At 34.9% G+C, this 26,713-nt stretch overlaps 1 protein-coding gene across 1 annotated transcript in view; it reads right to left on the minus strand.

Moving 5' to 3' along the window:
- Positions 1 to 1,269: 1,269 nt before the first annotated feature.
- LOC109079690 (lysine-specific demethylase 4B-like) overlaps positions 1,270 to 26,713 on the minus strand; it is a 60,011-nt gene continuing 34,567 nt past the window's right edge. Inside the window, exons 10-25 of the mRNA XM_042749508.1 lie at positions 25,830 to 26,065; positions 25,515 to 25,693; positions 25,308 to 25,431; positions 21,464 to 21,642; positions 21,098 to 21,244; positions 15,660 to 15,767; positions 15,441 to 15,496; positions 15,214 to 15,322; positions 11,351 to 11,536; positions 11,111 to 11,278; positions 10,116 to 10,247; positions 7,229 to 7,392; positions 6,931 to 7,077; positions 5,868 to 5,988; positions 3,738 to 3,830; positions 1,270 to 3,546 (exon numbers count right to left, since the gene is read on the minus strand). Coding sequence (XP_042605442.1) covers positions 3,199 to 3,546; positions 3,738 to 3,830; positions 5,868 to 5,988; positions 6,931 to 7,077; positions 7,229 to 7,392; positions 10,116 to 10,247; positions 11,111 to 11,278; positions 11,351 to 11,536; positions 15,214 to 15,322; positions 15,441 to 15,496; positions 15,660 to 15,767; positions 21,098 to 21,244; positions 21,464 to 21,642; positions 25,308 to 25,431; positions 25,515 to 25,693; positions 25,830 to 26,065 — 2,497 coding nt within the window. The 3' untranslated portion in view covers positions 1,270 to 3,198. The remainder of the gene's footprint in view (positions 3,547 to 3,737; positions 3,831 to 5,867; positions 5,989 to 6,930; positions 7,078 to 7,228; positions 7,393 to 10,115; positions 10,248 to 11,110; positions 11,279 to 11,350; positions 11,537 to 15,213; positions 15,323 to 15,440; positions 15,497 to 15,659; positions 15,768 to 21,097; positions 21,245 to 21,463; positions 21,643 to 25,307; positions 25,432 to 25,514; positions 25,694 to 25,829; positions 26,066 to 26,713) is intronic.

Raw genomic sequence — 26,713 nt, forward strand, 5'->3', positions numbered from 1 at the left:
AGAAGCTCAACTTGGTTTTGTCTGGTTTTGTTAGCAAAGAAACAGAAATAACTGCTTGTGTAACGATCACTTCAGACCTGATTACGCAAATGACTCCCAGTGACTCTCATGAATTCTGTCGTGTCCTCCGAATGTGTCTATTTATGCAAAGCACTTCCATAAGAAGCTACTTATGTCTTTAGTATCGGCTTTATTTCTCGTCTCCTGTTCTGTTATGAGGCGCAGCTGTGCTTTTTTGATACGCGTCATGCTCTGGTGGGTTATCATTTAAGTCATCTGAGCTTGAACTTACACACACACATGGAACTAATGAAGATATGCAGCAGGTAATGAGCGCAGGTGTCATTTCACATCTCTTCAGTTTGGCCCCTATGGAGGCACCTGTCTCTCGAAATATCTCAGAGCATAGGAGGATTCATAACTTTATGAACAGGGTTTGTGTGCAAGTGTTACGACGGCGTGCGCAGTGCATTATGGGATCTACAGTGGCACCAAACAAATCCTAACCGACATTTCATTTTAGTTGTGTGAAACAATTAGCCGATATTTTAAAAGCCCGATTGGTTTTTAATCAGATAAAGGCACATTTAGAGTGGCTAAATGTCAACGAGGCTTCGATTTGGCAGAACGACTCTAAAAAGATTAATCTTTTTGCCTCGGATGATTCATGGTACTTTTTCATAATGGTTTATTTTTAATGGCTCTGGTCTCGAGAAAAGCTTTTAATCTTTTCTTTTGTGATCGTTTGAAATGAATAAGCAGCAATTTACTGACCTCTGAACTTTAGAAAACTACTTTCCAGAGAGCAATTTATAAAAACACCACATTTTCAAGAGCCAAAGCTCGTTATAGGTCAATTGATTTTCATGACCATTACAATTGTTTGTGATTACTGGATAAGGGTTTGAAGAAGCATTTAGGGAAAGTAACTAATTTGTAAACTGGGTCATGTGATTCATTACAAAAACCAATTCAAAAAAATAATTTGCTAACAAATCGGAAATCACATAGTACTGTATATAAGAACAAACCAAGCTGATTACATTTTTAAGTTTTTTAGAAAAATAGATTTATTTTTTATTTTTATTTGTCTTTATTTATTTTTTTTTTTATGATTTATTTTATTTATTGTTTGTTATTTTTTTTATTATTTATTGATTATTACTACAATTACCTATTTATTATTCATTCATACTTATTTTTTACTGGTATTATTTAAACCAGGTTTTTATTGCTTTCCCAGGGAAATAAATACGGTCAAACACAAAGCACTGTTTCACTTCACATTTTATTAGAATCTTTCCTAGTACTTCTGCACAGATAAACATTTACCATCATCAGTATGCAAGCTGTGGTGGGTTATTTCATTAAACCTGCCCCTCGTGACATTTCTGTTAATGCAAAGCAGAAACCCCAGAAACAGAGGAGTACAAATGCCATCGACACACTGCGTCTGGTGTCAGAGCGGCCGTAGGCATCACTGGCAGGCGGAAAACAACAAACAGGGTTGAGATGAGAATGGTGGTTGTCACACTGAACAGAAGGAGAGAGGATGCACTCATGAGTTTCATACTCAATTCATACGTAAAGGTGTAATTCAAATGTTATTATGTTATTAGACATGCTAAATGAAAGCAGGAGGAATAATAGTAAGAAAAAAATCATGATGTATGAGCAAATATATAGAAAAAGAAGGGCTGTCAACTTAATATTTGAATAACTTCATCTGGGGACTTTCATTGTATTAATTTATCTTGCATTTTTAACAATTCTCCAAAATCTTTGGCATGCTTAAGTGAATGATTATTCCATCTGAAAATATTTGGCCGTTATTTCGTTTTAGAGAAGGATTGGGAGTGAGGGATTGTGGGAAGGGTCTGAAGAGTGCCGCATCCCCCAAAGCTATGTACTGGGTACGTTTTGGCTTCAGTCTATAACAAATCAATCGAGGGGCGCTGAAGCAACTTCTCAATGCTATATGGATGATGAACCCACAAATACCGGCGAAGGAGGTGTGCCGATTGATAATCACTCACATCAGAAAATGAAACAAGGATGGGCAAACAACAAAAAGGAGAAAAGAAATCCAAAGCGACAACCAGACCCTTTATTTGAATGTGACATGGCATTTGATAAGATTAGAAGTTACACTGAAGAAAATTTTTCCAATTCGTGAGCAGGACGTCTAGTATGTACACCTCATTGTATGTCACTTGACCTGGATCGCCCCTCAGTAGTCTAAGACCTCTATAGCACCTTGAGAAGGCGGATTGCGTATCTGTTTAATATCACCTATGACTATACGCTTAAATGTACGCCACTTCAACCTCTTGAATAAAAATGATATTCAACTTTTTTTTTTTTTTCATATTTCGACATTGTGTTGCAAAGATTCACCAAAATAAAAATCAATAAAAATAATAATCATAACAACAACGGTAATTCATAAAAAAAAAAAATAAAAAAAAAACAGACAAGGTGAATAGTATTCAATATCAACGTCTACCAAGTATGCTACAAAAACAAATAATCTGTGGCTGAATTTTTTTTTTTATCATTGATTATAGAAGGATACATGGAGACGCACAAACCTATTTTAACACAAATGTGTACACTAACTGAAAACTGTAGCTTCTGATGCTGCCATAATTGATTTTCTTTATACAAATATTTTAAACCTATATGTGACAAAAGACATTTAAATACTTGTTAAATCCCATGAGCCCAGCTAAAACTCTTCCTGTGACCTCCCCCCCGAACACTTGAGTACAGAGAAAAATACCTGAAACTGTACAGAAATAGACTGTCTATTTGAACTGTGACCGGGTTGCATGATGTTTTGGCTTGAGTTAGAAAAATATTTAGCACTCGTTTGAGAAAAAAATCAGGTATAAATTTAACAGCACATACAGTGAATGATTATCCCATTTGAAAACGTATGGCGGCTCTTTCCATTTAGTGAAAGAACCAGAGCAAAGATCGTGGAAAAAGTCGTAAGAGTGCGGCATCCCCCAAGGCTATGTACTGGGTCTGTTTCGGCTTCAGTCTATAATGACACGCATGTGTCCCACGTGCACCATTCATTGGTGGGAGATTCAGATTAGCACAACAGCGAATAAATGAAACAAAGACATGCAGTGGATGAATTTAAAGTCTGTATGAAGCATTGACAAATAGCTGGTAGCGCTTAACAGCACTTCAATACATCGGCTCAACGCCATGTTCGCCCTCTTCTGGAGGAAAGTCCGAGTTGAGGAGAGACTCCATGTAGGCTATGTAGCTGGAGCTGTGGGTGTAACTCTCACTGGGTTCCGGGGCAGGAAGTGTGGGTGTGGAAACAGGAAGTGATGTGGGGGGAGGCAGGCAGGGGGCAGTGCTGGTGTTTGGAGTAATACTAGCGGGCAGGAAAGCGGTGACTATTTGTGGAGGTAGCACCGAGGGCTCAATGGCTAGTGTGGGTGGCGGTGTTGGCAGACGTGGGCGTTTTGCGGCCAGAGGTTCGTCTGACGGTTGCACCTGAGGTTGCTGTTGGTTCACAGTTGCCTGCTGAAAAGAAAAAAAAGATAATAATCGTTCAGCGATGTCAGTCATAACTCTCCAAATGGACCCCAACTAGACTGTTAGCTTGAAAAACCACAAAAGCAGTAAAATGTTAAACCTGCACTTTGGCTTCACATTGATGAATTCTGTGTGAAGAAACATACGGTACTTGGCCTGAAGTGAATAAAAGCGCTTACCAGACGAGACATGACCCTCTTAGGCAGCTCTTGGTTCAGAGAGTGAATCTCGCTGCGCTTCAGTAAGATCTGTGTCTCATCCTGAAACTCCACCTGGAAAGAAATACAGGCAGTTTAGACACCTCAGATCCTTTTCTTGTAACCACCTTTGTAACCACAAAAACTAACTAGCATCATTTCCAAGCTTTTGTGTCAGTTTGCTTGACGGCCATATATAGCACATAGAAAATATAAATACAAAAACAAAAACAAATTTGTTGAAAATCTGTTCAATGTAAAAAAAAAAAAAAAAAAAAATTTATATATATATATATATAAATAATTTAATATTTAAATATAACACTCAATTATATGTGTGTGTGTATTAAATATAATTATTATATTTAATATAAATGTATAATTATATATTAATGAATATGCGTATATATATATATATATAATATATATATATATATTATATATATATATATATTATATATATATATATATATACACACACACACACACAAGCCACACACACATATTATAGTAATATTAATTTATATTAATATTTTAATATTAATACATATTAATAATAAAAATTATTTATATTACAATGTAAAAATAATTCTATATGTAAAATAATGAAATGAAAAAAATATATTTAACATTTAAATATGTATTATATATTTACATTTATATAAAATGCTCATTTACACATATATAATAAAATACAAATGTAATTTAAAAGCGTATAAAATATTACACTAAATCAATTATAAATAATATAAAAAGACATGTCCATTTATTTTTATATTATTTTAAATAATTATAATCATATAAAATAATGATATGAAATGAATATACAGGTGTATATAGATGAATCTAAATATGTACAAAATATTCAAATTATATTTTTTATTATAAAATGTAGGGCACATGTCCTGACAATACATCAATCCACATGAATTCTGTAATGCAAAATCTAATGCTAATGTATCACTGCTGTTGATGGAACAGAAAAAAACTGCATTTAACCCAAAACATTCCTTTAAATCTTCTAGATTTTTGATTGGAAGAGCATCCAACAATAACATAAGCTGCAAACTTTCAACCAGTCTGCAATCAACACCCTATTCCAGATCAATTCCCAACGGCTTCAAGACCTGTCAGACTTACAGGCATCCAGTTACAGATCGCCCGCAGCGAGTGGGAGAGCGTTTGTCGCATCTTGCAAAGGTATAAGTGACGTCATGAAAGCAATCGTCACTTGTTACGAGTGCCATGACTCACACGGATCTGATAAATAATGGAGTCTTGTGGCGGAGGAGAGAATCAAGCGGTTCGTTAATGCTGACAGAGGAGTCTCTCAAGAGTTCAGCCGAGCAATAAAACACTGTGTGTGTGGGTTTGAGTTTTAAAGGGAAAGAATTTGACGTGAAGCAAAACTAGTTCATACAATGTGCCAAACAATGTATTAACATAGTTTGGTAAGCCTCATTTTAGGAGAAAAACTGGAAAAGCATGTTCAGTTAAGCTTTCTGGTAGTTTCGGAGTCACTTTTCCATTCAAATGTGACCCAGATGTGAATTAAAACATCGACCCATCACTGCACAAGAACACAAAAGCACTTCCTGTGAGGAGTGGTGTGTGTGTGTGAAATAGCAGATGAATGGCAGTCTACTCTCGCCGTCTGCAGTCCATCACACCTCATAAGCTTCATCTACAAACTCCATAAATCCCCCATGCGCCACATCTGCCTACTTTTCTCGTTTTCCCATTAATCTCGGCTCCCTTCCGCTCAATACATCACTGGCTGCTCTGTGCACGAGGAAAGCGAACTTTGCACCAAATGTGGGACTCCTGAAAGACTCGGATGAGATGTGGAGTTACAAGAAAGCTGACTCAAAGACTTAGATTCTTGACCTAAATATTGTGTGTCACTATGGGTCTTAACTATATACAAAACAAAACAATAAAATATAATAATATACAATTAACTATAATACAGTGAAACTATAATACAGTAGAAAGCAAACAGTAAAACAAAAAGTAATGAAATGGTTTTGTTTGAAATGGATTACTCTTTATATAATAGTTGTAAAATGAGGCATAAATGATACAAATAAAAATTTTAGACGTCGTAGTTACCTGGTAGTATCGGTGGACATGTTCCTTTATGAAAGAAGCGTTGAGAACCCGTCCGTCGATTGTCTTGACCACCACGAATTCGCCCAGTTTCTGAGGGCCGTTCCTCAGGACAGTCGTGACTCTGGGACAGAGAAATCAAAAGATGATGGATCAAACAGACAGTGTGTAGCTCTAAAATCCTGATTGGATGAGCCGATTAATGGGCTGAGGCCAACCAATAAACTAGAGGTAGATTTTAGCCAATCTAGGATCGTGTCGACCAATCAGCATCCAGGACCAGACCTATGCCGTTTGCAGACCACAATAAGCCACAAGATGCACAGACATTTACAGTTATTTAGTTTATTTATTTTTTTCCCCCATGATTAATGTTTCTGATTCGTACCTCCACAGTAACCACAATCTCTAAGGTTTTGTTGTGTGTGAGAAAAAAATTTTAACAAAGTTTTGGGAAGCACATTTCCATCACTGCATTAAAAGGGTAATTGTTTCTCACAATTCTGACCTTTTTTTCCCCACAGAACTGCATGATGTACAAACTCATGAGTTACAAAGTCAGAATTCAACTTTTTTCCTCCGTGTTTTTCCATACAATTCAGACAATTTTTTTTCACAGAGGAATTACGATTTTTATATCATGCAAATTCTGACTTTTTTCCTCATAATTCAAACTTTTTTCCTGCAATTGCAACTTCATTTAATGCAATTTAGACTTTTCCATACAAATTCTTGACTTTTTTATCACAATTGCTGTGAGTTTATTAATGCAATTCTGACTTTTTCCATCGCAATTCTATTCTCTTTTCTCGCAATTGCGAGTTGTTTATATATGTATGTAAACTTTTTTCTGAGTGTTATATCTCGCAATTTCTAAGTCAGAATTGTGAAATGGTAAACTCGCAATGGGAAAAAACGAGTAAGTGATGAGATCAAAAGTTGCAATTACGTTTTCTATTTAGTGGTGGAAATGGGGTTCCAGACCAAAGCAACTTGGCAACCATGATCACCATAATAATGAAAAATAATTCTCACCAGTGGCGTTCTCTTGGGAAGACATTATCACAGTAGGAGCCGTTCATCAAAGTTGACCTCGAGAGTAGTTCTGCGTGCCGATGCGGTGATGGTTTTTGCAGCGATATAAACAAACCATTGCTGCTTTCTGCCGATGACCCTCCTGCCTAAAGACAGCTCGCGGGAGCGGGTTTTTGACCTGCAGCGAGAGGCAAAGCGTCAGTTTGAGCGACATCACCGTGTGCATCTGAGATCCCTTCGATAGCAGCTACGAACCTTCTGATTGGTCTGTTTGTGTTGGTGGCAGGTGACGGACACCAGTACGGCCATCAATCAGCCGGCTTCATGACGACTCCGGCGAGGAGGGCGCAGGTGACGTGGAAGGATGTGGAGCCAGTTGTTCCAACGAGCACTGGATACACGCACCGAAGAATCTGTCTTGGTCGTCTTGTGACAGTAGACGCACTTCTGCAAATCGTTTAACAGAGGAAACATGAAAACTGAGGTTGCAAACCTTTGTAACACGACAAACTTCCACTCATGACGAAATGTGATATTATATCCATCTGTGGAAAAAGGGCAGCTGGATTGCCAAGGCACCAAAGGGGAGGAGTTCAAGTGCATATATGCTATTATTATAAATGGTAAACATCTCTTAAAACAAGAACGTCTTTTTTAAAATAAAAACATTATAAATGCACCAAAACATTTATTATGTGTGAAAAAACTTACCATAACACATCCAAAATCTTCACCAAAGAAATACTTTTAGAAAAGTAGAAAAAACCCAAAACAAACAAACAACAAAGGACATAAAAAAATAACAAAAAAAAACAAAAGAAAATTGGAAAATAAACACACAGAAATGGAGAACAAACCAACAAATTAGTAAAAACAAACAAACAAAAAATAATATAAAAAATAAATAGAAAAACAAACAAAAAAGAAAGCCAGAGAGAACAAGCACAAAGAAAACAGTGTAAGAAACAAGTAAGCCAAAGGAAGAAAAGACACAAAGCGGAGCAATGAAACGAACACAACTAAAAGAAATAGAGGAAACAGAAAGAAGAAGCACACAAACATAGCAGAATGGAAAACACGATAGCCATCCGCGATGAAGGACACGCCCAGGCTAAAAGAGATACAGCATAAAATAGAAGAAAAGATATGCAATGAAACAAACAATGAATAAAAATAAAGAAAACAGAAAATAAAGACAGCAAAATAAAAAATTGGACAAAAAAAAAAAAAAGATAAAAAATTATATAAAAAAAATGAAAAGTCAAAAAGAAAAAAAAAAAAAAAAAATAAAACAAAAAATAGAAAAAAATTAATACAGTAAAAAAAACAAAAACAAATAAAAAAAAGATAAAGTAAACCGACAAGAATTTATATAACACCAAATAAAAAATACAAACAATAATGTGCCAAAGGATCAAGAAAAAAAACAATATGAAAAAACAATGTAAAACAAAAACAAAATAGCCAATAAAATATAAAAAATGATAATAAAGAAACACACAACAACACCAATACAACCAAATAGCAAACACATAAAATACTAAACACAAAAAACACAAAAGACAAGTATATAAATAATTAAAAAAAAACCATAAAACACAATATAAAAACATGAACGAGAAAATAATCCAAACAAAGAAACAAAAAAAAAAAAAAAATGAAAAATGAAAAGAAAAAAATCAACAAAAAGAGAAAAAAAAAAAAAAAAAAAACAGAAAAAGAAAAAAAAAAAAATAAAATAATTAGGAAAAAATAATAACCAACAAAATAAAAATAAGAATAACCCAAAAAAAAACAAAAATACAAAAAAGAAAAAAAAAAATGAAAGAAAAAAAAAAAAAAAGAAAATATAAAAAAAAAAGAAAAATAGAAAGAAGAAACATAAAAACACATAAAAACAATAATAATAAATAATGATATGAAATGAATATACAGGTGTATATAGATGAATCTAAATATGTACAACTATTCAAATTATTATTTTTATTATAAAATGTAGGGCACATGTCCTGGACACACACATGCCAATCCACATTGATTCATGTAATGCAAAATCTAATGGCTAATTGTTATCACTGCTGTTGATGAGAACAGAAAAAAAAAACTGCAGTTTAACCCGAGAACATTCCTTATAAATCTTCTAGATTTTTGATTGGAAGCGCATCCAACAATAACATCAAGCTGCAATACTTTCAAACCCAGTCTGCTATTCAACACCCTATTCCAGATCAATTCCCAACGGCTTCAAGACCTGTCAGACTTACAGGCATCCAGTTACAGATCGCCCGCAGCGAGTGGGAGAGCGTTTGTCGCATCTTGCAAAGGTATAAGTGACGTCATGGAAAGCAATCGTCACTTGTTACGAGTGCCATGACTCATCACGGATCTGATAAATAATGGAAGTCTTGTGGCGGAGGAGAGAATCAAGCGGTTCGTTACTGCTGATAGAGGAGTCTCTCAAGAGTTCAGCCGAGCAATAAAACACTGTGTGTGTGTGGGGGTTTGAGTTTTAAAAGAGAAAGAATTTGACGTGAAGCAAAAACAGGTTCATACAACTGTGTCAAACAATGGTATTAACATAGTTTGGGTAAGCACTCATTTTAGGAGGGGGAAAAACTGGAAAAGCATGTTCAGTTAAGCTTTCTGGTAGTTTCGGAGTCACTTTTCCATTCAAATGTGACCCAGATGTGAATTAAAACATTGACCCATCACTGCACAAGAACACAAAAGCACTTCCTGTGAGGAGTGGTGTGTGTGTGTGAAATAGCAGATGAATGGCAGTCTACTCTCGCAGTCTGCAGTCCATCTCAATTCATATGATTAGTTTAATATATAAATATATATAAATTGCGCATGATCTGCATATTTTTATTTTTTTGTTTTTAATTTAGTCTCGGCTCCCTTCCGCTCAATACGGCTGCTCTGTGCACGAGGAAAGCGAACTTTGCACCAAATGTGGGACTCCTGAAAGACTCGGATGAGATGTGGAGTTACAAGAAAGCTGAACAAGATTCTTGACCTAAATATTGTGTCACTATGGGTCTTAACTATATACAAAACAATAAAATATAATAATATACAATTAACTATAATACAGTGGAAAACAAACAGTAAAACAATCAAAGAAAGTAATGAAATGGTTTGGTTTGAAACTGATTTATCTTTATATAATAGTTGTAAAATGAGGCATAAATGATACAAATAAAAATTTTAGACGTCGTAGTTACCTGGTAGGTATCGGTGGACATGTTCCTTTATGAAAGAAGCGTTGAGAACCCGTCCGTCGATTGTCTTGACCACCACGAATTCGCCCAGTTCTGGAGGGCCATTCCTCAGACAGTCGTGACTCTGGGACAGAGAAATCAAACAGATGATGGATCAAACAGACAGTTGTAGCTCTAAAATCTGATTGGATGAGCCGATTAATGGGCTGAGGCCAACCATAATAAACTAGAGGTAGATTTAGCCAATCTAGATTTCGACCAATCAGCATCCAGGACCAGACCTATGCATTTTAGACCACAATAAGCCACAAGATGCCAGACATTACAGTTATTTATTTATTTTTCCCCCCATGATTAATGTTTCAGTAACCACAATCTCTAAGATCTGATTGGATGAGCCAAACAAATTCGCCAAAGTGTAGAGAAGCACATTTCCATCACTGCATTAAAAGGGTAATTGTTTCCAATTATCTCACAATTCTGACTTTTTTTCCCCACAGAACTGCATGATGTAAACTCATGAGTTACAAAGTCAGAATTCTGACTTTTCCTCAGTTTTTCATACAATTCAGACAATTTTTTCACAGAATTACGATTTTATATCATGCAATTCTGACTTTTTTCCTCACAATTCAAACTTTTTTCCTGCAATTGCAACTTCATTTAATGCAATTTAGACTTTTCCATACAATTCTTACTTTTTATCACAATTGTGAGTTTATAATGCAATTCTGACTTTTTCCATCGCAATTCTATTCTTTTCTCGCAATTGCGAGTTTGTTTATATATGTATGTAAACTTTTTCTGAGTTTATATCTCGCAATTCTAAGTCAGAATTGTGAAATGTAAACTCGCAATGGGAAGAAAAAGTGAGAATTGTGAGATCAAAAGTTGCAATTACGTTTTCTATTTAGTGGTGGAAATGGGGTTCCAGACCAAAGCAACTTGGCAACCATGATCACCATAATAATGAAAAATCATTCTCACCAGCAGGTTCTCTGGGAAGACATTATCACAGTAGGAGCCGTCATCAAAGTTGACCTCGTAGTAGTTCTGCGTGCCGATGCCGGTGATGGTGCAGCGATAGAACCATCCATTGCTGTTTCTGCCGATGACCTCCTGACCTAAAGACAGCTCGCGGGAGCGGTTTTTGACCTGCAGCAGAGGCAAAGCGTCAGTTTGAGGATCACCGTGTGCACTGAGATCCCTTCTATAGCAGCTACGCACCTTCTGATTGGTCTGTTTGTGTTTGTGGCAGGTGACGGACACCACGTACGGCCAATCAGCCGGCTTCATGACGACTCCGGCGAGGAGGGCGCAGGTGACGTGGAAGGATGTGGAGCAGTTGTCCAACGAGCACTGGATACACGCACCGAAGATCTGCTTGGTCGTCTTGTGACAGTAGACGCACTTCTGCAAATCGTAACGAGGAAACATGAAACTTGAGTTGCAACTTTGTAACACGACAAACTTCCATCATGACGAAATGTGATTTTATCCATCAGGAAAAGGGCACTGGAGCCAAGGCCGAATGGGAGTTCAGTGCTATATAGCAATTAGGCTAATGGTAAACGGCTTAAAAAAGAACACCTTTTTTAAAATAAAAACATTATAAATGCAAACATTCATTATTGTGTGAACTACAATAAAACATCCAAGATCTTCACAAAGAGTAAATTTTAGAAAAGTATAAACACCCCCAAAAAACAACAACATAAGAATTAAAAAAAAAGACAAAAAACAAGGAAAATTGGAATAAACAAACAGAAATGGAGAACAAACCAACAAATTAGTAAAAACAAACAAACAAAAAAGAATAAAAAAAAAATAAATAGAAAAAACAAAACAAAAGAAGAAGCCAGAACAAGAACAAAAGAAAACAGTTTAAGAAACAAGTAGTAAAAGAAAAGACACAAACGGAAGAATGAAAGAACAAACTAAAGAAATAGAAACAAAAAGAACAAACAAACATATAAACGAATGAAAACACGTATAGAGAAAGAAACAAACTAAAATAAATGAAACATAAAATAGAGAAAAGAATGAATGAAACAAACAATGAATAAAATAAAGAAAACAGAAAATAAACAGCAAAATAAAGATTGGATGAAAGAAAAAGCACAAGCAAAAGAATGAACAAAGGAATAAAAACTAAAAAAATATATATATGAACTAATGGAAACAAAAGTAGAGGGAATGAGCTAAAAGAAAAAAAATTAAGAAAAAAAGGAAAACAAAAGTAGAATGGAAAAAAACTAAAAGAACCAGAAAAAACTGAAAAGAATAAAAGGAAAAAAACAAAGAATGAATGATAAAGCAAAACTAAAGAGAAAAAAAAGCACAAACAAAAGAAATAAGCAGAAAAACAAATATATAAAAAAGAAAAACAAATGTAGAAAGTGAGCTAAAAGAACCAAAACAAAAAATGATAAAAGATGAATGAAAGAAAGAACTGAAAAACAAATTAAGAATATAATGATAAAAAAATACAAATAAAAGAAATAAAGAAACAAAACAAAAGAGAACAGAAGCAACGAAACAAATGAACGAACACCAAGCAAATGAAGGAAAACACCAAAAAGCAGACATTCAGTAATAAACCAGATATTAAATGAAACAAGTGAGCTCATCATACCAGAACGGCGCCTGAGCCGAATGCCAATGCTAAACAGCTATTTGGCTCTTGGCTAACATTATTTCCACGTGTCAGCTAAAAACGCAAGTAATTTCAAGAGCGCAGCAGCAGCTCCGATGAAAGATTACAAAGATGAACATTTACTAATAAAGTGAACAGCAGAAATGTTCACACAAACAGTCCATTTTGATTCCGCGTTGACTTAAGATGCAGAAATTAGGTCCGAATTTGTGGCACGAGAGTGTATTTACAATGCAGTGCACTTGATATTTCAGCATCTTTGCAAATATCCTCTCTAATGGAAACATGTTGTGTCCGTTCATCCCCGTCTCTCTAACTCTTCTCCTCCATTTCCGCATAAACACCTCCAAACACACACACACACACACAGAGGAATATCGACAGGAATAAAAATTCTTTATTAAATTGTCAATACTTCATTTCAACCCCCTGTGGCCAAGCGGCCGTAATGTACGACGGCCTTTCGATGCGGCGCCGGCTCGGAAATATTTCATCGGCCGGTGAAAGCCTCTGATTTATCATGCGCCAGGGATTGATCGCAAGACAGGCCAACGGACAAGAGAAGGGAAAAAAAATGTGTGATTTACGAGCATCCAGCTCCCAGTTATTTATTCCTACATCAAGAGCCAGCATCCATTTTGTGTCATGGCGAGCGGGAAGATAAAGCGACCTCCTTTTAATCTACAATACAATGCTGTTTCTTGTTCTAGAGTGAAACTGTGCAAATAACGAGACTAAATGCTTGATGTTCTTTCGTTACTGGCACTGATTTCCAGCAAACCTGTGTGTTTCTGCTTGCTAATGGCGAATGGAAGCTGAAGTCAGATGTATGAACAGTATGAGAGGTTTATAGCATGTTTTTCATGTCTGAAGTTGCTTTGGGTTGTGTGTTTGTGCTGACGCATTGAGCAGCATTCAGATGTGTGGCGGAGGAGGAGAAACCTGCCTATATAATCAATGCAGTTCATTTAGCACAGTGAGGAATGACACCGGATTATTCAAGCATTGCACATCATTAATAATGCATCATATCCCCTGAGAAAGAGAGAATGACTGCGAAACAACAAAAGAAAACATCAAGATACAAACCAAAGAAAAAACAGTCTAAAGAAACGGAGTGAAAGAACTAATAAGACAAAAGTAAATGAAAAAACACAAATGAACAAATGAAAACACAGAAGGCAAACTAATGATTGAATGAAAAATTTGGGAATTAATGAAAAAAGAAAAAAGTAGAAGCCAACAAAAGAATAAGAAACTAAAAAAGCAAACAAAAAGAAAAATGAGAACAAGAGACAGAAAAAATTAAATCTGAACAAAAAAGAATAAACTAAAGAAAAACAGAAAGAAACAAAAGAATAATTGAAGCATGAAAGAGACAAAAAAGAAAAACACAAATTAGCAATAAACAAAAGAAAAAACAAATGCACAGCTGAAACGGAACAAATGAAAGAAAAACAAGGAATAAAAAACAAAAATGAAACAAATTAGGAAAAAATCAATAAAAGCAAAAAAAGAAAAACAAATTAGGTATGAACAACAAATGAAAGAACAAAAAAAAACGAGTGAAAAATGTATGAACTAAAATGTAAAAATAAAAAGAACAATAACAAAACAGAAAAGATAAGATAGGAAAGAAAAACTTATTAACAAATAAAAGGTAAACATAAAAACAAAAAAAAAAAAAGGGGAAAAAAATTTTGGGTGTGAACAAAAACAATAGCACAAATGAAACAGAACAAACGAAATGTTCAAATTGACTAAAAAAAGAATGAACAAAAAACAAAAGTACAAAAAACAAACCCAGAACAAATAAATGAGCAGAAAATTATAAACCAATGTAACAAAAAAAGCATAAAAACAACAAAAATGAAAAAGATAAGAAAAAAATAATTAGAAAGGCCAATAAATGAAAATACAAACAAAAAACAGACAAAAGATACAGAGTGAAAGAACAAATAAGACTAAATAAACTAAATAATGAACATAATTAAAAAGGCCAATAAATGAAAATACAAACAAAAAACAGACAAAAGATACAAACAATACACTCCCCCCAAAGCAGACTCCGAACTCACAACCCCGATTGGGAGTCCGAAAAAACAACTGACCAAAAAATACAGAGAAGAATGAAAGAAAACAATAATGAACAAAAAGAAAAGAAAAAAAGAAAAAGTTGAAAAACAAATGAAAGGCCAAGTAAGGAACAGAAAGAACAAACAACTGAAAACAACAGTAGAAAATGAATGAAACTACAACATGAACAAAACAGAAGGAACGAAAGAAATAAAGCACAAACGGAAAAATGAAAAAGAAGAACAGACACAAAGGAGCAAATCAAAGGAGGCGCAAACGAGAGAGTGAACGAAAGCAGAGTATAAAAGGAAGCAGAAACACAGGAGGACTGTCATTTCATCTGTGTGCCTCGACTCACCAGACTCTTCCTGGTGTCAGGGACGGCCGTCACGTCCACAGGCTCTCGCTCCACAGCGTTAACGAAACGAGCCTCGGCCACAGCGACGGCGCAGATCACGTGAACCCACCTGCGGACGGGACACCAAACGCACGGTTTATATGCAGAGTTCAGAGCATGCACAGATGCTGCGGAGCTTCTCGTAATTGACATGCGATATGAGAGAAACAGAGTTTGAGATATTAGACCTGTCATCTGTGGTTTTCTTCAAAGCTCCTCCTCTTAAACTGCACAAACAGCAGGCCTGCGACGATGAACAACACCAATGAACACAATAACGAACAAGACGTTATTAGTGCACAGATTTCTGCTTAAGACTTACATGTGGACAGTCATTGTTAATATAAATGACTTATAGCTACTCTAATCTAATCTACGTTTGCGTGAAAGGTGTTTGCGATACTTACGGCTGTCCATTCAGCTGCAGTACACCGAGAACACATCCAGCCCTCCTGTTTCGTGTCGGGATTAACGCCGTAACAACCTGAGAGGAACGAGAACGCAAACTTAGCCGTCTAGGAAGCAAACTGATAAAGTGCATTCAGATTTATTTGTTTATTAAACATATTTTGTACGTTTCAACAGTGTACGTTATTTACAAAGATAAATAGTTTGATGAGAAAAAAAAGTTCCAGAAAAGTGGATTCAGAATTAGTTGATTAATAAGTAAAAAAAACTAATATTTAAAATAAATTTAAAAAAAAAAACTAAGAAAATAAGCACAAACAAACATATGGAATTAAAAAAATAAATAAACAGGTTTTGTAATTTTCCATTAAAAAACAACTTTATTCACCTACATTTAATACAAAATGAATACAAGATGAAAGAAACAAAATAAGAGAGCAAAAAAAATAAAATAAAACCCTAACAGTTTATTAAAACAAAAATCAGAAGTCAAACCAAAAAGAAACAATTGGAAGAACAAAACCAAAGAAAACAAACAAACAAACAAACAAACAAAAAGAAACAGGATAAAGGGGAAAAAAGCACTAACGAAAGTATAAAACAAAGTAAAAACAAACTAAACTAAAATAAATTAAACGTAGTATGTACGATTGACTAGCGTATGTTACTTTAAAAAAATAATAATGTAGGTGGGGACAAATAATAATAACCAATAACATCATAGCACACTTTTAATGAGCCAATCAAATCACAATTAATAAATCAAAACTGAAGGAAAAAGGTACAATGATAAAAGAACAAACAAATTAACAAAAACTGAAATATATTAAATATATCGTGTTTTATTGTGTTTATTTAAATTTTTTTAAAATTTGTTTATGAAATTTGAATTTTTTTGCAATTTTCGATGAAGAAAACATTTTAGGCAGGGACAAAAAATTATAACCAATAACATCATAGCACACTTTTAATGAGCCAATCAAATCACAATTAGTAAATCAAACGCAAGTTAAAGATGTCGTTCGAATCATTACTCATATTATAAAAAAAACCTTTTAATTAAACAAGCTTAAAAAGCTTAGAAGAAACGGCCAGAAAAAAAAAAAAATACTTTTTAGATTTGGATTAAATGTGTTTTAAACTAAACAATACTTTTGGATTGAACTATTTTTAGTTTACCACGAAAAAAAAACGCTGTTTTATAAGAGAAGTCACTTCCCATTCACTCCTATGGGATCCGTAAACTGTGATTGAGTGTTGCACAACTCTGACTAAAAGTCAACGACCTCAAGGCTGTAACGTGATTGGTTATTAATGCACACATGATCCAAGTTAGCTGTTACGCTTCCTCCAATAGACCCTTTTAGGGGCGATGTCACAATTACGATGTCACAGCGTAATAATAATTACCACCTATCCACCTTTTTCTTCAACGAGGAAGCAAGCTTACGGGCGAGACTTCCGGTTCATTAGCCGCTACTGGGAAATAACGAGAAGAATAACAACATGCAGTAAACTGTTTGCACTACAAACCAGTGTGTTCATAATTAAGATAATACATTCAAATAATATGGTAAGACACACCAATTTTCAATATCAAGCAGCAAAACGAACTGTTTTGTAGAGCTAAAAATAGCTGGACGCGGATGAGACCGGAAGCCAGACCCATAGAATTAACAAAAGGCCACGCCCCTTTTTACGGGAAGAAAAAGGTGAATAGTAAGTAATACAGACCCTCTCATCTCGGTTGTGAGTGGTAGAGACCCTCTCATCCAAAATGAAAATGAACCGTGATATCACACGCAAATGAGGTTGAAGCTTGATATCACACGCACCGAAGGTGAATTGCCGCTCTTCCCGCCTTATCGAAATCAGCAGCTTTCTGCAGGTAAACACGAGCAGTGGGATGGCGCGGCCGAGCCCAGCCGGAGCCGTGATGGAGGACGGGATACACACACGGCCTCCGGGCATTAGTTTAATATGCGACACGCGCACATGTTGTGCCGAGCCATTTTCATAAGCGCTGCGAGTGAGTTCAAGCGTACGAGCGCTTAGCAAAAACCCAAAATAGCATGGAGAAGCGAGGAGGCAAAGACAGCGTCGACTAACAAGCTGTCTTTCACTTCACGGCCCTTTCTTCAAGCCTTCGGAAAGCAAACAAGCCGGAGATGCTGCTGTTGTTGTTTTGTTCATTCGGGTCGGTGGTTCGCTGTCACTGCTGTAAGAGGAAGTCGAGGGAATCTGAGCGTTTAAAACACCTCCGGGGAGCCGCGGGAAGCTCACGGCATGGAGACAGTAAATGAAAGCACTAAGCCACTTGAGGTCAAAATGTAGTGATTTTACTGTGGTAAAGGGATTTTTACTATAGGAAAGGGCTTTGATGCAGTAAAATCTCTATTACATACAGCCTTGAGTGGCTAATTAATTACATTAAACCAAGTTAAGAGTAAAACAATTAAAGACATGATTTTTTTTTTCTTTAAAGTATTTGAGAAAAAAATATTAAATGAAAATTATACAAAAACTAAGCATAAACAAATAAAATAAAGACAGATGAATAAAAATAAAATATGAGATTAACAAAGAATAATGAATAAAGAATATTTTTTTTAAACAAAAATTAAAAATTAACAAAAAAGCTGAAACAAAAGAATAAAAAAGACAAACACAAACTAATTACATAATGCATATATATATATATAAAAATAATAATAATATGTATTTTTTATTATTAAAGAAAAAAAAACAAATGAAAGACAAAAAGAAACTAAAAAATAATGAGAGAATAAAAAAAGACAAAATAAATAGAATAGATACAAATTAAGGAGAAATAAAAAAAGAGAATAAAAAAGGGGGAAATTAACTAATAAAAAGTTAACTAATGAAAATAAAATATGACAATAACAAAAAGAGGAAAGACAGAAAGAAAGAAAAATAATGGCAGGCAAATAGACAAACTAATTAAGCAGAAACAAAGTTACAAACAAAAAACAAACAAAATAAATAACAAATACATTAAATGATCATACTTAAATTATTATCATTATTATCATTATTAAAGAAAAAGAACAAAAAGTAAATGAACAAAATACAGAATGGAAGAAACGAGTGACAAAAAAAGAATAAAAAAAGATACAAATTAAGGAGAAATTAAAGAAAAAAACAACTACAGTAAACAAAATAGTGGGAAATAGTGAAAACAAAATATGACCAAATAAAGACAAAAACTAATTAAGCAGGAAAAAATAAACATAAAAGAAAAAAATATAATGGAAGAAGCGAGTGAAAATATAAAAAGAACCAAACAACAGAAGACAATACTATACCAAATGAATTAATAAATGATCAAAAACAAAAAAAAATTAAAGAAATAGTTAAATGTACAAAAATATAATAATAATACTAATAATTATTATTATTGTAGTTTTAATAAGAGTTGCATAAACAATGCTTCCACTAATTACTACAGTAACTGTAGGCCGTTTCTCTATCCGGTGCAGTAATATATAACTGATAGGACATATGAACACGGGTGCACATTAAATATCAGCTATTTCTATCGAGCGCGGGTCATCGGGTGAGATTTACGAGCTAGAAATATCTGTTTCATAAGCTGTGCTTCTTTCAGAAAGCTTGAGTGGAGCCGACAGCAGCGCAGGTAAAATATGAGCAAGTACTCTTCTGACACACAGTGACGACTTGAATTAGTTTGACAGAGTGAAAACAGAGCGACGGTAAACTGATTAGCGCTGCTAAAAGCAGACGAACGCGCGACGGCTCATGCGAGAGCGATCGCACTTCATAAATCTGAACAACTTGCCGTAATGAACTTACAAACCGTCATCGAAAGGTATCTGAGCGAAACAGAGCGTTTTTTAGCACGCCGACGTTCATCCGTCGTTCTTTCGCGAGTGAATCTAATCATACCGTCAGCCGATGGCAAATACCACGGCCGGCTGCTTCTGGAAAACACAAAAACATCAAGAAAACTCAAATAGTATGGTCTAAACTGTCATTTTCATTTAAAGCACAAACTGGCCAATCAGAGCGCGGCGTCACCTCAGTGAACTCGCGGCTAATTGGCTACGCGGCTTAGACTCGCGCCGTGGAGAGAAACCGGCGGAATGAGCTGCTTTTCCATCTGTGTTTTTCTCTTCTGTGCTCGTCTAAATAAATAAGTGGAGTTCAGCCTGACTGACGGTAAATTGGCTGGAGTGACAGCCGGGCCGCCATGAGACGCTCTTGCGGCCAGATAAAGACAGAATCAAGGGCGTTTATTAGCAAACACAGACGGAAATATGCAGATTGGTGTGGAGCCGGCAAACAAACAGCTGGAGATGCAGGTGCAGACGTGAAAAGATTGGGAGAGTTTTTGACTTCTTTTATGATTAGGAGGAAGGCCAAGAGACTAACACAATACTAACATTATATATCAGTATTATATAGTTATTATATAGTATAATAGACTTCTTTTATGTCTTTTAGGAAAAACAGTGGCAACACACCAATAAATAAACAAAATAAATAACCAGGAAAAAAATTAAGGTAATTTATTAAAATATATATTATTTTAAAAAAATGTCATTTTATTTATTTAATTTTTTTTCAATTTTAATTTATATAACTATAATTATTTAATTATATAAATTAAATAAATTATAAATATACAAAAATGTATTCATTAAATATAAATTTTTACAGGAACAAATGAAAGGCACTTTTTACTCATACAAGTCAAAATACAGCCAATATACATTCAATTTTTGGACAGATATTGACTGTATTTATTATTACATTAATTATCATTTATTATCATTATTGTTAATTTTTATTCCTACTTACATAAACAAGTCAATTTATTATTACATTTTTAAATACATTTTACAAAAAAAGTGCTGTCAAAATTAGCGTGTAAATGCAGGAAATTAATTTTTTCAGTTTAACAGCGTTAAAAATATTTAACACGATTAACGCAGGGCGGGGCTAGGTTGGCCACCCCATTCACAACGGCTGCTTCGGTCTCATTTGTCTTGACAAAAATAGCGTTTATTAAAACAGAAACTTTTTTTGTAAAATGTAAAAAAAAATACAAATAAAAAAAATGTAATAATGAATTAACCTATTTATGTATGAGTATTAAAGTATCAAACAATAGTATAAACCTAAAAAAGCAGTAAGGCATGAAGTAACAAGTCAAAGACATCCATCAAGCACATTTGTACATAAAAATGATTAAATGCCAGTGCATATCAAAAACATGTTCCTTTAGCTCAACACATTAATAAGGTTTGTAGCACAGTGCGTGATATCATGAGAAGCACCTGCAGGCCAGCAGGACGCTCATAGCGTCGTCACGATGTGGGAGTTCGAAGGACATGTGAGGCTGGTGATGGACCGTAGGCCAAAAACATGTTCCTTTAGCTCAACACATTAATGCTGTGATATCATGTGTGGGAGTTGTGAGGGGTTCGGTGTTCTCCGCACCCGCGCTGAAGCACATCTCTGGAACCAGCGGACGCGTGCGGCAGCCGACCCGCGACACCAGACCGGACGTGTCCGAGAGGTGGAAGGGGTCCTTAACAGGCTAAACATGCACAAAAACACAAGAGAGAGGACAGCATGTTAAACCGAAGAGAAATAAACACGGATTTAAAACAACTTCCTGTTCAGTCTGGGAGTGGACCAGATTTGTGCCGATAGTCAAAAGTCTGATTATGTATTATGATATACTATTATGTTTTGATTATGTTCTATTACACACTATTTCAGTGTTTTGATACTGTAGTAGCGCTCAGTGCATTACCTGTGTGTATGGACAGAAGAGTGTGCAGACAGCGCAGTGCGGCTCGATGGTTGCCATCGCAGCGTTGAACTGTTTCTCGGACAGGAAGTTTGGCAAGCGGTTCTGCCACAGCGCGCTGTCCTCGGACTTCTTAGCCTCCGGCTGCACACCGCCACCTACAGGCAGCCCAGAGTACAGCTCTACAGAAACACAGAGAAAGACGACGTGTGTGAGAGTCACACACTACAACAAACACTATACATCACCTTACAAACAATACAGAATGAAAGAACGAACGAACGAACAAACAGATGATAGATAGATAGATAGATAGATAGATAGATAGAATGAATGGCAGATAGATAGACAAACAGATCGATAGCAAGATAGAATTAACAAACAAACGACAAATCGATCGATAGACAGACAGACAGACAGACAGACATATAGAATGAAAGAATGAAACAATAGATAGATAGATACAACAGACAGATAGATAGAAAGAATGAATGAAAAAAAATGATTGATAGATAGATATAGATAGAAAGAACGTACGAATGAACAATAGATAGAATGAACGAATGAAAAAATGATATATAGATACACAACAAATAGATAGACAGACAGATGCAGATAGACAGACAGATAGATAGACAGACAGAGATAGATAGACAGACACAGACTGAGACAAATAGATAGACAGACAGAGACAGACAGAGAGAGAGAGATAGATAGATAGATAGATAGATAGATGGAACAAATGAAAGATATTTAGACAGACAGACAAATCTGTAGACAAACAGAGAGATATTTAGATGTCTAGACAGAGACACAACAATAATTGTAAAAAAAGATAGATAGATAGTTGGATGATTTAAAGATATTGCTGTGCCCGATTATCGTCGCCGATATTAAGCATTTTTATTGATTTATCGGCATCGGGCCATTTCGATAGAAAACCGATTTGCCGATAAAAACCATTTTTATTTTGAAATGCGCGATCTGGCACTGATCCAGCCACCTCAGTCAGAGCGCACCGCTCTGTGGCCTAGACTAAATCGCCCATCGTCCGTCTGATTTGTTGGGAGTCACGAGCCTGGCCAATCAATACGGCTGGCGCGGCTGGAAAATGTTCCCGCTCTCACACCGAAAGCACAGGAGCTGCTTCAGTGATCATCATCACACATCAATAAGTTATCTCTCGAAGGTAAGAATGCAGTAAACGTTCCTGAAGTTGCAATAAATCACTACACTGAAGTTGCAAAACACCTAAATATAATCGATTTATGATGACAAGCCCCGTTCAGTTTTTTATACCGTGAATTCCCGGTCAATGTCCGTCATTGCAGTGATATGCTTTAACGGATCATCACATCAGTGCTAAGATAGTGAAACTAAAACCTACTTCTCTCACCATTCGTCCAACTTAATGTTATATTGTTATTTTCCATTATTTGTTCATTTGTTGCTGTTTAAATTTGCTTTAAGTTTTACTTAGTTTACAGAATGCTGCTGATGGATTGCTCACCAGCACTTTTTATGTTTTTTGTTATTATTAATATTAATGTTGTTATTATGAACAGTTCTCAGAATTAAAGATGTGTTAAAATAATTTAAAGAGTCTTTGTCAGAGGCCTTTTTATTCTTAATTTTGACATTAATTTTCATTTTTACACGAGACACATATCGGTTCAAAATATCGGTTATCGGAATGCATAAAATGCATATCGGTCGATCCCTATATTTAGATGTCTAGACAGACAGACACAACAATAATTGTAAAAAAAAACACGGCTCAGTATGAGTGTTGTCCTCTTCCTCTGAGCCGTGACTCTACAGACAGCAGGTGAAGATGTATTTTTGGAGAGTTTTGATGCCCCTCTGTCCTGTATTTTGCCCCCTACAGTGACAGCGGGTGGTGCGGGTTTACAGCTGTCTGTCTCTTCATAACTCACAGCACAGACAAATCAATAACCGTCTTTCACCGCCCCGTCTTATAAAGCGCTGATTGTTTGTGGCTGCTTCCTTTCATACTTTATTGCTTTTTCCCTTTGTGCTTGCGAGTGCACACATTCACAACAAACAAACAAACACAAAACAACATCTCGCCATCAAACCAGAACACTCCCAAATAAAACGGCGGCCTGGAATGTTCTAGAAACATTCATATTGTAAAAACATATCTAACTTCTAACATCTTTTTCTTCAGTGGAAAATATGCCATGAGACATTTACCCAGGGTGCAAAGTTTCTTTTGTTCTCCTGAACTCCATGTGAAAACAAATGCTCAATATTGTAATTTAATAACTTGCATTTTCATAAATCAGGCCTCATTCAAGAAGCTAGTAAAACAAATTTACAAATCGTTTCAAAAACCTTTCTTCCATAAATTAGTAACCAATAATTTTCACCAATTCATAAAATAACATACAAATTTACATACTTTTTTTTTGTTTTTTTTTTACATATCTTTTAAGAACATCATTACGAAGTTCACTCATGAAACAATGAAATGTCACTGATTAAAATTTACATAGGATTTTTTTTTTACAAACAATTCTACAAAGTCATTAGATTTAACGACTATGATCTTATGACTACAAATTTTATGGTAATTTATGAAACTAACAAGACATTCAATTGAATGTCATTCAGTTTTTTTAATCGACATTATTGGATTATATGGACAAAAAACATGTAATTCAAGAGCAGCTTTATGAAAATTTTAAAAATTGTCTAATTAAAATTTAAACATCATTATTTCAAATGTAATTTTGAAACATGAGGAAAAACGAGTTTCTGTGCATGCAAGGATGGCTCCATAAACGTTTTCATAAGTCATCTGATGTCATTAAGAACTTTCAAAATAAATGTAACTTTTTTAGAAAACTATACTAACAAAAATTTCTGCATTAAATTCAATGAATTATGCATGAATAGCTTATGAACCTCATTGATTTTACTAACATTATTACAGGACTACATTTTAAAAAACAAAGCAATTTAACAATAGCTTTATGAACAATTTAAAAATATAATTAGATTTTGATTTTGCGATTTTCAATTGTGATTGTTATATGTTATTTATGAGTGAGGAGAATTAAGGTTTAAGTTTAACCTTTAATAAAAATAATTTTTGCATTCAATTTATGCACATTTTACGCAAAGTTGTAAGAACATAATTAGACTTTTCGTAGGTTATTTCAAATGTAATTTTTGAAAGAGTAGAAAAAACTATTTTCTGTGCATGCAAGAATGGGTTTATAAACAAATTTACATACAACAGTTGACTTTAAAAAAATGTCACTATGAAATTAATTTGAAACATGAGCAAATTAATTTAATAAATTTTTTTGTTTTTTGTATTATTATTCTAATTGCTGATTTATGTTTTATTTTAATTTGAATGAGCAATTTTTACTTTTATTCCATTTTACGGACATTATTACAAACTACATTTAAAAAACATGAAGGTCTATGAACAATTTTAAAAATATCATTACGAATAACCTTAAAATCATGATATTTTGCAAGTTATTTCGAATATAATTTTTTAAACATGACAAAAATGTTTCTGTGCATGCAAGAATGGCTTTATGGATGTCTTTTTGAGTGTGTATTTTTGGGATTTATTATGAAATTGAGATTAGAAAATTGGGGAAAATATTTTGTAAATTCGTTCTTACATAAAATGTTACACAGAAATTTAAAGTGATAACTAATAATGTTTTTTGTTTTTATTTAGATATTTCTTTGCTTGTGCTTGATTGATGAGGAAAATATTATTTAGTATTTTTTATTTATTATTTCAATTTCATACTTAAAGTGCATTGCGTTTAATGTTTATCGTTAATGATGCACTCACCCTCGTCGCTGGAGGCTTCCTGTTTGACTATGGAGTGAGGAGAGCGCATGGGTGGCTTGCTGAACGGATGTCTTCGACTCTTCTTTACCTCAACTTTCTTCTTCAGCTTCGTGAAGGGACTTGGCTGAGAACAAAATCATTTAACGATAATTTACCTAAACATTTAAAATCCCCTAAAAACCCTTCGGGATCAGAGAAAGTGCTGACCTGCAGGTCGGGAGCGCCTCCATTACTCTCGACGTCGCTGGAAGCGAACTGCTCAAACACCTGCTGGAAGGAGAGCTCATCGGGATGCTTTGGCTTCTTCTTTTTCTTCTTCTTTTTCTTCTCCTCCTCTCTGTTTTCCGGCAGAGGATCCTGGGAATCTGTTTTTCCATCTTCACCGGCTGAACAACAGTGAAGATGGAGGAATGGGAAGAAACACGTTTACCATCACACATTCAGTAATAACAAGGCGTGTTGCTATGTGGTTGCTAGGGTTTATGGGGTGGTTTCTGTATGTTAAACGTTCACTCCCGTCACCTCCTTCCCGAAGCGCTGCTTCCGCTTCCGCCTGCTCCTGCTCCTCCCTCTCTAGCGCCTCCAGTGTGAGGAGCGCCTCCCGCGCCATGCGCTCGTCCCTTTGCTGCCGTCGCTGCTCCTCGCGCTCCTCCACCTTGAGCAGGTACTCGTTCATGTCCAGCTCCACTCCCTCCTCCGTCAGGACCTTCACCTCCTCCAGCTTCAGACGCCGGAACTGTTTCACCCTCGCCTGAGCTCTACAAAAAACAACGCAAATGGATAACAAAATTATTTCAACACACACATTTTCTACAAAAAACAACGCAAATGGATATGAATTGTTTTATAAAGGTTATTTGGTAATTGTATATTTTGGAATATAAAGGTTGAAGGTGAATATATATGTTAATTGTCTACATTTGGATATTTACAACTTGGAAGTTTGGACTATTTAGTATTAAAATACAAAATACAAATATAATACAATACAAAAGGTGAAATGTCAATAAACAAAAACCTTGGAGAGCTCTACAAAAAACATCGCAAATGGATAACGAACGCAAACACAAATTAGTATTAAAATTTTGATTATTTTTATTTTTTATTATATGAACTTTAAGGGTTATAGATTAACATTAGCTTTTGTTTTTCAAACTTTTATTTAAAACCAAATGTTATGCAATTTGATATGCAAATAGATAAACGTTTTTCAAATCCAAACGTTTTCTGCTTGGTAGTTCCAAAAAACCTTTTTTTTTGTTACGATACTAACAGTAAAGGTCAAAGGTTAATAAAAACTTCACCTGAGCTCCCCAAAAAAAACTAACACAAACGGATAACAAACGTTTATTTCAACCCAAAAACTTTTCGCTTGATAGTTTTTATTTATTACAATTCGAGCAATA

The sequence above is a fragment of the Cyprinus carpio genome, chromosome B22 (genome assembly GCF_018340385.1).
Source record: "Cyprinus carpio isolate SPL01 chromosome B22, ASM1834038v1, whole genome shotgun sequence".
NCBI classification, from domain to species: domain Eukaryota; kingdom Metazoa; phylum Chordata; class Actinopteri; order Cypriniformes; family Cyprinidae; genus Cyprinus; species Cyprinus carpio.